The 13183-nt window shown below is 41.7% G+C and overlaps 1 protein-coding gene across 1 annotated transcript in view; it reads right to left on the reverse strand.

Moving 5' to 3' along the window:
• Positions 1-200: 200 nt before the first annotated feature.
• LOC140485557 (G-rich sequence factor 1-like) overlaps positions 201-13183 on the reverse strand; it is a 34636-nt gene continuing 21653 nt past the window's right edge. Inside the window, exons 6-10 of the mRNA XM_072583785.1 lie at positions 8379-8548; positions 6691-6803; positions 4399-4534; positions 3376-3459; positions 201-521 (exon numbers count right to left, since the gene is read on the reverse strand). Coding sequence (XP_072439886.1) covers positions 505-521; positions 3376-3459; positions 4399-4534; positions 6691-6803; positions 8379-8548 — 520 coding nt within the window. The 3' untranslated portion in view covers positions 201-504. The remainder of the gene's footprint in view (positions 522-3375; positions 3460-4398; positions 4535-6690; positions 6804-8378; positions 8549-13183) is intronic.

Consider the following 13183-nt stretch of genomic DNA (forward strand, 5'->3'; position numbering starts at 1 on the left):
CAAGAGAATTGCATCTCATCCATTTTTCCTTTTCTAACCAGGTGAGTGGAAAATCAAGGCTGTAATAAGCCCTTAAATCTGTTCAACTAACATTTCAATACATTAAAAAGTTAGTTCACAATAATATAGATGCTGAAGTTAATAATTTTACATTTCTGCCAAACACGCAATACAGTCAGGCACTCAAAATGTTAAGGACGTAAGTTGTTAAAATACCTGCATTTATTTTATCTGGTAATGTAACATTAAAACGTGTTACAAGAGGCATAATCCAGAATACAGGCTACAACAGGGTAGCAAACAAAATAGAGCTGACTCCCCTCTCATTACCAGTGATGATATCAATGCGATTGATCTGTCAGTCGGTCCACCACAATTGCTGTGCCTGGTTTTGATGCAGCAGTGAGCGCCTGTGCCACTTTCTCTTATTAGTTTTTCTAGTGTCTGGGTAATTTGCTTAAGTTTCATATCCAAAGCAAGTGCCATTCTGAAAGGAATGACTACTTAACTTGCTTCAGAACCTGAAAGAAAAAGAAATGTTAGTTTAATTAACCATTAGTCAGAGGTTTTGGAGTATAACGAACAATTTGAACAACATGTCAGTGTTTCAGACACAAGTACAGAATGATACAGTGATTGAAACTATGTGATGTGCACATAAACCCAGGCAATACAGTAATATTTGCATTATTTGGCACCATGGCAACCAAAATTTCCAGCAATTCCTCAGCATGTCAAAAAGTGTTTATTATTTACAGACATTTGATTGAGGGTGGTTTGCATGATTTGGAACTGGTGCATGTTTTCCTGCTTTGAATCTCTTTCTCTTCTGCATCCATCAGGGTGTGTGGCTGAGTTGATCATAAAGTGCAACAACACATTCCATGTAGAGAAGCAACCCAACCATGACAAATGTGGAGCAATGTTTTTTCAAGGGTGTTTCAGAAAGAGTGCAGAATGTTCTCAAGGGGGAGAGGGGCCATTGTCCACATTGAAACCAACGACATAGGAAAGGAAAAGGTTGAGATTCTGAAGGGAGAATATAGAGAATTAGGCAGGAATTTAAAAAGGAGGTCCTCGAGAGCATTAATATCTGGATTATTTCTGGTGCTACAAGCTAGTGAGGGTTGGAATAGGAGGATAGAGCAGGTGAATGCATGGCTGAGGAGCTGGTGTATGGGAGAAGGATTCACATTTTTGGATCATTGGAATCTCTTCTGGGATAGATGTGACCTGTACGAGAAGGACGGATTGCATCTGAATTGGAAGAGGACTAATATATTGGCAGGGAAATTTGCTAGAACTGCTCAGGAGGATTTAAACTAGTAAGGTGGGGGGCTGGGAGGTGCGACCGAGGGAGATAGTGAAGAAAGAGATCAATCTGACACTGATACAGTTGGGAAAAGAAGAGAGTCAAACAGTCAGGGCAGGCAGGGACAAAGCAGAGCACAAGGTAGGACTGATAAATGGCATTTATTTCAATGCAAGGGGCCTAAACAGGGAAGGCAGATGAACTCAGAGCATGGTTAGGAATACAGGACTGGGATATCCTCCAGAAACGTGACTCGGGGATGGACAGGTCTGGCAGCTTAACATTCCAGGATACAAATGCTACAGGAAGGATAAAAAGGGAGGCAAGAGAGGAGGGAGAGTGGAGTTTTTGATAAGGGGTAGCATTACAGCTGTGCTGAGGGAGGATATTCCCGGAAATACATCCAGGGAAGTTATTTGGGTGGAACTGAGAAATAAGGACGGGATGATCACCTTATTGGGATTGTATTATAGACCCCGTAATAGTCAGCAGGAAATTGAGAAACAAATTTGTAAGGAGATCTCTGTTATCTGTAAGAATAATAGGGTGGCTATGGTAGGGAATTTTAACTTTCCAAACATAGACTGGGACTGCCATAGTGTTAAGGGTTTAGATGGAGAGGAATTTGCTAAGAGTGTACAAGAAATGTTTCTGATCCCGTATGTGAATGTACCTGCTAGAGAAGGTGCAAATCTTGACCTACTCTTGGGAAATAAGGCAGGGCAGGTGACTGAGGTGTTGGTGGGGCCAGTGACCATAATTCTATTAGTTTTAAAATAGTGATGGAAAAGGATAGACCAGATCTAAAAGTTGAAGTTCTAAATTGGAAGAAGGCCAATTTTGACAGAATTAGGCAAGAACTTTCAAACGCTGATTGGGGACATATGTTCGCAGGTAAAGGGACTGCTGGAAAATGGAAAGCCTTCAGAAATAAGATAGCAAGGGTCAAGCGACAGTATATTCCTGGTAGGGTGAAAGGAAAGGCTGGTAGATATAGGGAATGCTGTATGACTAGAGAAGTTGAGGGTTTGGTTAAGAAAAAGAAGGAAGCATTTGTCAGGTATAGACAGGATACAGCGAGTGAATCCTTAGAAGATTATAAAGGCAGTAAGAGTCTACTTCAGAGGGAAATCAGGAGGGCAAAAAGGGGACATGAGATAGCTTTGGCAAATAGGGTTAAGGAGAATCCAAAAGGTTTTTACAAATACATTAAGGATAAAAGGGTAACTAGGGAGAGAATAAGACATCTCAAAGATCAGCAAAGCGGCCTTTGTGTGGAGCTGCAGGAGATGGGGGAGATACTAAACGAGTATTTTGCATCAGTATTTACTTTGGAGAAAGTCACTGAAGATATAGAATGATTAGATTAGATTCCCTACAGTGTGGAAAGAGGCCCTTCGGCCCAACAAGTCCACACTGACCCTCGAAGAGTAACCCACCCAGACCCACCTAACACTATGGGCAATTTAGCATGGCCAATCCACCTAACCTGCACATCTTTGGACTGTGGGAGGAAACCGGAGCACCCGGAGGAAACCCCCGCAGACACGGGAAGAATGTCTGTGTGGAGTTTGCACAGTCACCCAAGGCTGGAATCGAACCTGGAACCCTGGTGCTGTGAGGCAGTAGTGCTAATCACTGAGCCACCGTGCCACCAGTGTGGGGAAATAGATGGTGACATCTTGAAAAATATCCATATTACAGAGGAGGAAGTGTCTTGAAATGCATTAAGGTGGATAAATTCCCAGGACCTGATCAGGTGTACCCTAGTGCTGCTGTGGATGCTGCAAATCCAAAACAAAAGTAGAAATTGCTGGAAAAGTCGAACAGGTCTGGCAGCGTTCGTGAAGAGAAATCAGAGTTCACATTTTGGGTCTGGTGACCCTTCCTTACCAGGAAAAAATCAACAAACAACAAAATGTTTTCATACAAATAAAGACCAAACTGTACACCACACTAAAGCAGACATCTGACTCAGAGGAATATTAACTCAGCAACGAGCCCCTGGAAATTATTTACATATCAGCAGTTTGACAATGAAGTGAAATAACTAAAGGTCTTACCCTTTACTTGATTTCCCTGGTCATTATATGGGCTATTAATCCCAGCACATGCCGAATTCAGGTAAAGTTCTATGTAGCGATGTTCTGCAGGAAGAGCATCAAAGGTTAGCAGCTGTGGCACTGAGCACACTGGCTAAAAACTCTGGGCACATTGGACATGGATGAGATTATACAACACTCTGATGGAACAGATGATCAAATGGGTGAAGGGGTTCTCTTGGAAGGAAAAGTCAAGTAATTTGAGTTTATACTCTCTCTGATTTAGAAGGAGCGTTGATCTTACTGAGGTGTACAGATTCTGAGGGACCCCGACTGGGTAGATGTTAAGTGGATATTTACTGGGAAAATCAAGAACAAGCAGGAGATTGAGACGAAAATGAGGAGAAATTTCTTCCTCAGGAGGTCTGTTAGTGTTCGGACCTCTCTTCCCAGTGAGTGGCAGATGTCAGGCCCATGGAATGTGTTCAAGGCTGAGTTGGACAAATATTTGATGGACAAGGGAGTTCCCCCTTGTGGGTTGGGATAACAGTCAGATTGGCCATGGTCTCACTAACAGTGAAGTGTTGGTGGAAGGGGGGGAGAACCGGGGTGGGTAGGTCTTAATCAGTGCCAAGCAATTCAGGAAAAAAGTTAGGCAAGTTCTGCTTCATATTGAAGGGAGAGCGAAGTGTGAAACTCTCTCCAAATCATATCAAAACTGAGATTGATAATGTTTTACTCTCTGGAAGGTTGGTGGAAAATAATTCAATAGAAACTTTCAAAAGGAAACAGGATAAATATTTGAACTGGAGAAGTTTACAGAGGCTGTGGGGGAAATTAGAGGAGTAGATCTAATCGAATAGCATTCTCAAAACAGCCACATTAACCACAAAGGGCTGAAAATCCTCTCTGCAATACAACCCTACATTGTGGAATTTACTCAAAATTGGAATGGAGAGATTTAGTGTGAAAGAGCACACCTTCAACAAGATGGTTTAACTCTGAAGCACTGCCTTAGAAATGTGAAATGAGAAACGTGCTTACGCATGTGAGATTTATCTTTTGTCATGGCAGCAACAGCATCATCATGTGTAGCAAAATGTACATCAGCTTCTCCAGTAGCTTTTCCATCAGGACCATATTCCACAATAATCCGTACTGGCCTCAATGGCTGGAAGAACTAGAGCAGAAATATTTAACATTTCCTGAGAAGTCTTTTAAATCAACTGAACAAATGTCTTTTAGTTTATAGCAGATTTTTTTTTAAAATTACATATAAAATTAACATTTCTACAACCAGTCATGCAGAGCACATCCCATCCCCTGGACACACACCAGCTCAACTTCAAAACTTCCTTTCATCCTCTTACCTCGCCTCACGCAATGGGTTTCTGTGGTCCCCTGGCTCCTGAATCCCTCCTTAAACCCCTCTGCCTGAATTTTCTCCTTTAATATACACCTAAAAACTGAGCTTTTTATTATCTGATCTAATATACTTTGTGGCTAGATGTCTTTTTCATATAACACTCTGGTAAAGGAACTTGGAACATTAGATCATGTTAAAGGTTCTATACAAATTCCAAGCTGTCAGTGTTTCTGCAGTGTGAACACTGCCTTATTAATTAGACACTATTAACATTTAGGTCCCAGACAAAAACAAAATGGATTTACATTGGAAGCAACACCTCATTTGGTGAGCTCATTTAACCTCCTTCCTGGTTCACCTTTCCAATCTCAGCAGCAAGCTGATGAGGGCTCTTGTCACACAGTGGTATTGCTTGTGTCTGTTATGGGGCAGGCCAGACCCCTCAAAACATTTTAAGAAAGTAGCCCGGACCCTAACTTTGCTGGTTGCTTTAAGCAGGTGTGAAGTGGATATTCCAAGAGGGATGCAGCTGGCCCAATCACTTAGTTTTAAAACAAAACACTATTTATTTGCAAGATTACCGAATGAAACACAAAACAAAACAGAATGCAGAATAACAAACTATCTGAAAGACCAACAGACTATTCCAACTTAATGTTGCTGTTCCAAATACTTGCTACAATCCCCATAAACACCCCTTGGCACTAAAGGTAAACTCAAACCCAGGGTTTTACAGGAGAGATGTCAGAAAGAGGGAGGATCAGCATGGGGCTGTTTCTTTGGGTCCAGCAGCTTCACAACTGACTGCTCAAACCAAACCAGAGAAAAGCCACTCCCCTTTCATTGTACAAGAGTTTTTTAAACTTGAAAGCCCTTTTGCCTAAGGCAGCATCTGTTAGCTATAACAAATTGGACCTGAAACCCTTCAAATCTAGATATTCCAGAGTCTTCTGGTTTACAACCGCTCTTAAAAAAAAACAAGGACAACATAACCTTGTTAAAGGAGCAGTATCATCACACATCTCTGAGCTAGGAGGACTGGGTTACAGTGCCAACTGCTCCAGAAGTGTTTCATAACATTTCTGAATAGCTTTTTTAAAAAAAAAGTCAATAAGGAACTAGCTGTCTCTCACCTGGTAGCACTCTCAATTCTGAGTCAGAAGTTAGGGGTTCCAGCCCCACTCCAGAGATTGGAGCAAAATCCACACTGACATTCCATGGCAGTACTTAAGGAGTGCAGCCCTGTGCCGTTTTTTGGACTGGACATGAAACCACAACCCCTCTCTCATGTCTACAGGATTAAAACAGCTGGCTACTGTGCTGGACCAATTACTTCTTGCTCAGCCAACATCACTGCAACAGTTGTACTGGTCGCTCCCATTAGGTTAGGTCACAGGCTGGAGGCTCACACTGCTTTCCAATGTCCACTTCTTGCTGTTTTGATTTTGTCTGATCTGTTTACACATTGTGCAATAGCAAAGCTAGACACTTAGGATTTGTCTGACTTGGGCTCCTGGGCAAAAGGCTACGTTTTTAAACTCTGAATGCACACAACTAATCACAAAGGTTACAAAATGTTCAAATCCAGAGTCAAGCCACGACAGGGCTCTAGAGGTCACTGGACATGGATGGGGTGATTAGTAGTTAGGACATATGTAATTGGGAGATATAAACATGTCCAATTGCCCAAAATAACTGGTACAATTAACAGTTTCAGCAACACATTTGTAATCGCCCCTTGTTTGAACAATAAGGAACTTGCAATCTCCATTCATGCAATATAGGCAACTTTCAGGAACAGGCAGGAACAGTGTGAATAAAAAGGTATTGTGTCACTCTCTTTACAAAGGTCAGTGGAGACAAGTGCTGTCACGATGCAGATGAACATACATTCCTGGTCATGAACTGGAAGGTGTGACACAGCACGTGCTACAAATACAAAGATTATTTTTCACGAACAAGGCACTTACCTTTACAATGTCCTGTCCATTAACACGAAATGGAAGGCCCCTCATATGTACATTATGTACTTCAGATCTTTGAACACAGTGATTCGATACTAAATCATTTGTAGGTAGCTGCACTATTAAAAGAAAATCACAATTCTATTAAAAAATGATTATCAAGAGAGCTTTAACATTAAAATGCCAAATATCTTAGAAATGTAGCTGGTTAAACACCCCAAACAACCAATAAAGCTAAGCAACATTCCAGAGTCAGATGCTGAGGCATCAAGTAAGCAAATACAGAGGGACCTTCATTATCTGAAAGACACAGGCAGGGAGTATTCAGTTCGGTTAATCGAATTCTGGATACCAAATGCCAAATAACATAGTTTAGCTAAGCATTGGGACCTTGAGATCTTGCCGGAGAATCTGATATTTGGATAATCGAATGCTGGATAATAGAGGTTCCTCTGTACAATGTTAGCCTTCATTCCAAAGGGACTGGAGTGAGTATGGGAGAAAGCAAGTATACACAATTGTATAGGATTCTGGTATGGCCAGGCTCAAAGTAATTTAGTTGCCTCACCTAAAATAGGATATGTTTACTTTAGAGGGAGTATGACAAAAAATTCACTCGATTGATAAAAGAGGAGTTTGTCTTAAGAACAGAAATTCAATTGACTTAGGCCTATATTGCCTCGAATTGACAAGAATGTAAAATGATCTTGTTAAAATATACAGACAGTCCCAAGTTGTGACTGGATTTCACTCTGGAGTCTGTTTGCAAGTCAGAAAACAATCAGAATAATATAAAGCAGCCATTTGTAAGTACAGAAAATATTCATGTGTTGGATCGGTATGGGATTGCGTTCCTAAGTATCAGCCGTTGTCAAGGTGAACGTTCATAAATTGGGTTCCCTTGAATGACATTATTATTGGGATTGACAGGGAGATGTTGGGAGGATTTTTCTCCCTGGTTGGGAAATCTAAAAACCAGCAATCACAATCTCAGAACAAGGGATTGAGGTGAGATGCAATTCCTTTAACTGACTATAAACCTTTGGAATTTGTGGCTCAGTTGATTCAAGACAGACCAACGGACATTAAGGAATGTGTGGACAGGGCAGAAACATTAAACTGAGGTTAAAATCAAACGTGATCATATTAAACAACGCAGTAGGCTTGAGGGACCGTATAATCAGTTTCAGCGACTATTCCATATGTTCTTATTTATGGATATGAAACACTAAGACAGGGCAAGTCTTCAGGCAAACTAATATTAAATTGATTCAGACCCCCAGCCTGTTCCATCATCTCACAAGACCATGGGTCATTTAATTATACATCCTATCTTGGTCCCACATCCCTTAATATCTTACTCAATAGAAACAAAACTCAGTTACAATGGAACCGGTTCTTAAAGTTTCCTGACGATTTCTGTTCAAACCGACCATAATTAATTAACTCACGCCAACATCGGACACTAACTTTTCACATCATCTTTCACACAAAAGTGGAAGAACAGGTCTAAAACTCTCACTAATGCTTAAAACACTATGATTAATCAATGCCAGTGTCGCATGTGAAGGATGGAATATAATTCCACAGCTCAGATGGCAAACATGCTAGGTAGTTTTCAGAACCTGAATGAGTGGTTCACAATTGCGCCAGAATACTGATTTTTTTGCGGTTAGCTTATTAATGTATCTTACCATTCTGAAGACTCTCTTCTAGAACCCCATTATTACTCTCATTGTTAGCTATGGTACAGCTTTCATCATCTGTTACGATTTCCCGTGCTGTGGGACATCGAGGCAGTCTCTTTGCAGGACTGATGTATAAACGGAGATCATTCTTGGTGCTCCTAAATATTTCAATGTACCTGACCAAAAATAACAGAAACATAGCAAAGATGTTATTCAGAATCAGTCGTGCTTACAGCAAGCTAAGGCAGTGCTCTCTCTGTAACGTGGTGCCGTTGTTTCAGGGCAGCCTTATTAATAAATTAACCTTCCATCTTTTACTGAAGGAGCTAGTGTAGTGGTAATATCAGTGGCCTTTGCAATCTAAAGCCCCAGACTAATCCTTTGGGGATATTGCAGCAACCACCACAGTAGCTGGTAGCCTTTAAATTCAAATCAAAGTGAAAATTAAGAAAAGTCTCAATGTGGTGGCCATGATCATAACAACTGCCATCTGTTGTTGTAAAAGCCTGTATGGATTCTGAGGGAAAGAAATCTACCATCTGCCTGGTCTGGCCTATATGTGACTCCAGACCCACAGCTGGTGATTCTTTGGCGTTCTCTGCTTCAGGAGGGCTGTGTAAATATACTCAAGACAGAAACTGATAGATTTATGGATTCTAATGACATCAAACAAATGAGGGTAGTGAGGGGATATGGAGGAGGGGAAACATGGGGTGGAGAATGGTGATCTGCCATGATCTATCTGCATGGCAGAGCAGGCTTGAATCACCTCCTCTTGCTCACTTTCTGCACTGTTGATTCTTATCCAACCTCTGAACTGACCTAGCAAACCACTCAGCTCATGGGTAATTAGAGGGTAACAAATGCTGACCTTGTCAGCGGCACCAACGTCCCACAAAAAAAAACTTGGCAACACTGCTGCTACTCATACTGAACAGCATCAGATCCAATGCTATGGAGGAACAGAGGGATGTGGAGGCACACGCTTACAGGTCAAAAGGGCAATAAGAATTGTATTAACTTTTTAAATTCTTATCTCAAAAAATACAAACATGAAATGAGGGAGGTGTTGATAAGACTGCAGGATTGCATTAAGAACGCAGCGAGAGGACAGTAATGGGCCCATCCTATAGGTTAGAGACTTGAGAGACAGTACAACTGACTCACTAGAAAGCTGCCTGAGATGAGGCATTACAAATACAGGGACAGATTTGAAACATTGGGCGATGTTGTTTGGGACAATGAAAAGTTACTAGACATGGCGGAAATGTTCACAAATGCAAAAAGATGGGAAAAAAGGAGAAAGTAACAGACTGGTCTCTCAGCTGAAGAGTCATGAACACAGAACCAGAAATTTACTAAATGCATGGGATTTAAGACAGACAGCAGGAGAAATCAGTGAGTCGAAGTACTGTAGAATTCAAGGGTTACACAGAATTGCATTTAACTTACAGCAAAGGAGCAGGCCATGTGGGTCAACTGGTCTATGTCTCCACCCACTGACTTCACCTCACCACACAGACTTCTATTCCTCTTTCCTTCCTGTCCTTACCTGGGTTGCCTCGAGTGCATCCACCTTACTGACCTCAGGAACTCCCTGTGGTAGCACAATTCATAGTCTAATCAACTTCTGGGTAAAAAATGTCTCTCCTGAATACTACATTGGATTTAACAGTAACAACTATTTTTCCGAATGCAAATACTGCAACTAATTTGCACAGAGCAGAATCTCAAGAACGACACTGTGATCGTGACCAGATATTTCCTCTTTATATCTTCAATGGGATGCGAGCAGAACCAACAAGGCCATAATTTGTTATCCCCTTTCCTAACTGCCTGACAAACTAACTGCCTTGCTAGTTTGTTTCAGAGGCAACCTATGGGTATGGAGTCACGGGCAGGCCAGATCAGTTAAGGGGGGGTGGGGGGGGGGGCAGATTTCCCTTGTTATAGGGCACTAGTGAACCAGATGGATTTTTATAACAATCAACGATAATTGTCATCAGTTCTGAAGAGAAGTCTTATTGGATTTGAAACGTTAACTATTTCTCTCTCCTTAGATGTGACCAAACCTGCTGCTTATCTCCAGTATTTTCTCTTTTTATTTTAGATTTCTAGCATCCACAGGATAACTGTCTGAGGTGGCAACGGGGAGCACTTTGGGGCAAGTGATCATAATTCAATTAGTTTTAAATTAGTTATGGAAAAGGAAAGAACTGATTAAAAAGTTTAAATTGGAGTAAGGTCAATTTTATTAGACAGGAGTTTTCAAACGTTTACTGAGCGAGGCCACTCGCAGGCAAAGGGACAGCTGGGAAGTGGGAGGCCTTTCAAAATGAGATAACAAGGGTTCAGCAACAGTATGCTCCTGTTAGTCTGAGGGGTAAAGCTGGTGGGTGTAGGGAATGCTGGATGACTAGAGTTTTTGAGGCTCTGGTCAAGAAAAAGGAAGCACATGGCAGGGACAGGCAGCTGGGATCGAGTGAATCCCTTGAGGAACATAAGGACAGCCAAATATACTTAATAGGGAAATCAAGAGAACAAAAAGGGGATGCAAGGAATGGCTTTTGCACCTAAACATCAATGTGACCATCTATGTGTGAAACCACAGGAGATGGGTGAGATATTAAATATTTCACGTCAGCATTTACTGTGGAGAAGGACATGGAATCTAGAGAACTTGGGGAAATAAAGTGATGTCTTGAAAGGAGTTTGGATCGCAGAGGTGGTGGTGTTGGGGTCTTAAAATGCACAAAGGTAGATAAATCCCCAGGACCTGATCAGGTGTTTCCCAGAACTTTGTGGGAAGCTAGGGGAGAGATTGCCCGGTTCCTTGTTGAGATATTTGTATCATCGACAGCCACGGGTGACTTGCTAGAAGACTGAAGGTTGGCTAGTGTGGTGCCACTATTTAAGAAAGTCTGTAAGGAAAAGACGGAACTATAGATCGCTGAGCCTGACATCGGTGGTGGGTAAATTGTTGGAGAGGATTCTGAGGGACAGGATTTACATGCATTTGGAAATGTAAGGACGGATGAGGTTTAGCAATTTGCATTTGTGCATGGGAAATGGTGTCTCATTAACTTGACGGAGTTTTTTTGAACAAGTGACAAAGAATATTGATGAAGGCAGAGCGGTAGACATTGTCTATATGGGCTTCAGCACAGCGTTCAATAAGGTTCCACATGGTAGACTGGTTAGTAAGGTTAGATCACGGAGTACAGGGAGAGCTGGCTAATTGGATACTAATTGACTTGAGGGTAGATGACAGAGGGCTGTTTCGGAGACTGGAGTCCTGTGACCAGCAGTATGCCACTTGGATCAGTTTTGAGGCATGGTTAGTAAGTTTGCAGATGACATCAAAACAGGTTGTGGTGTAGTGGATAGTGAAGATTATTTGTGTGCAATGGAATCTTGATCAGATGGGCCAATGGGCTGAGGGGTGGCAGGTGGAATTTAATTTAGATAAATGTGAGGTGTTGTATTTTGCTGAGGCAAATCAGGGCAGGACTGACACAGTTAATGGAAGAGCCCTGGGGAGTGTTGCAAACAGAGACTCAGGGATGAAAATGCATATTTCCTTGGAAGTGGAGTCACAGGTAGATAGGGTGGTGAAGACAGCATTTGGCATGCTTGCCTTTATTGGTCAATACACTGAGTATAGGAATTGGGAGGTCATGTTGCAGCTGTTACAGACATTGTTTAGGCCACTGTTGAAAATACTGCATGCAACTCCAGTCACCCTTCTATAGGCAGAATGCTGTTAAACATAAAATGGTGCAGAAAAGATTTACAAGGATATGGCTAGGATTACAGGATTTGAGCTATAGGGAGAGGCTGAATAGGCTGGGGCTGCTGTCCCTGGAGTGTTGGAGGCTGAGGGGTGACCTTATAGTGGTTTATAAAATCATGGGGAGCATGCATAGGGTGAATAGCCAAAGTCTTTTTCCTCTGGTTGGGGAATCCAAAACTAGATGGCCTAGGTTTAAGGGGACAGGGTAAATATTTTAAAAAGGGACTGAGGCATAATATTTTCACACAGAGGGTGGTGACTGTATGGAATGAGCTGCCAGAGGAAATGGTGGAGGCTGGAACAATTACAACAGTGAAGTGAAACTATCACGGTATTCTAACAGATGAAAGGCTTAACAGACAACCAATTTTTCAAAGTATAATTTCAGTTATATCACACTGTAAATTTTTGCTATAAATTCTGTGTGTTAGGATTGAGCCCACCACTACCACCTGATGAAGGAGCGTCGCTCTGAAAGCTAGTACGCTTCCAATTAAACCTGTTGGACTATAACCTGGTGTTGTGTGATTTTTAACATTGAAAAGGCATCTGGATGGATATATGAATACAAAGGGTTTGAGGGATATGGGCCAAGTGCTGGCAAATGGGACTAGGTCAGATTGAAATATCTGGTCAGCACAGAAGAATTGGACTTAAGGGTCTGTTTCAATGCTGCACATCTCTATGACAGTCTTTCTCTTTTATTGAAGTACATTTTGAGTTACAGTCACTGTTGTAATGAAGGAAACGACCATCCCACAAATAACCATGAGATGGATAATCAGATAACCTGGTGGCTGGGGACACTTGTTTTTCTACATCCTTTTATGGGATGTGTGTGTTCCAGGCAGAGCTAACATTTCTGGTCCACCCCTAATTTCCACTGAACGGAGTGTCTCATTAGACTGAGCAAATGTGCTCAGTTGAAATGAACTTCCGCACTTCTCTACACAAGTAATCGCAGGCTGGATTGATTACCGACATAATTCATTGACAGCAGCATTCTGCAGGTGAAAGA

Source organism: Chiloscyllium punctatum, chromosome 14 (assembly GCF_047496795.1).
Source record: "Chiloscyllium punctatum isolate Juve2018m chromosome 14, sChiPun1.3, whole genome shotgun sequence".
NCBI classification, from domain to species: Eukaryota; Metazoa; Chordata; class Chondrichthyes; order Orectolobiformes; family Hemiscylliidae; genus Chiloscyllium; species Chiloscyllium punctatum.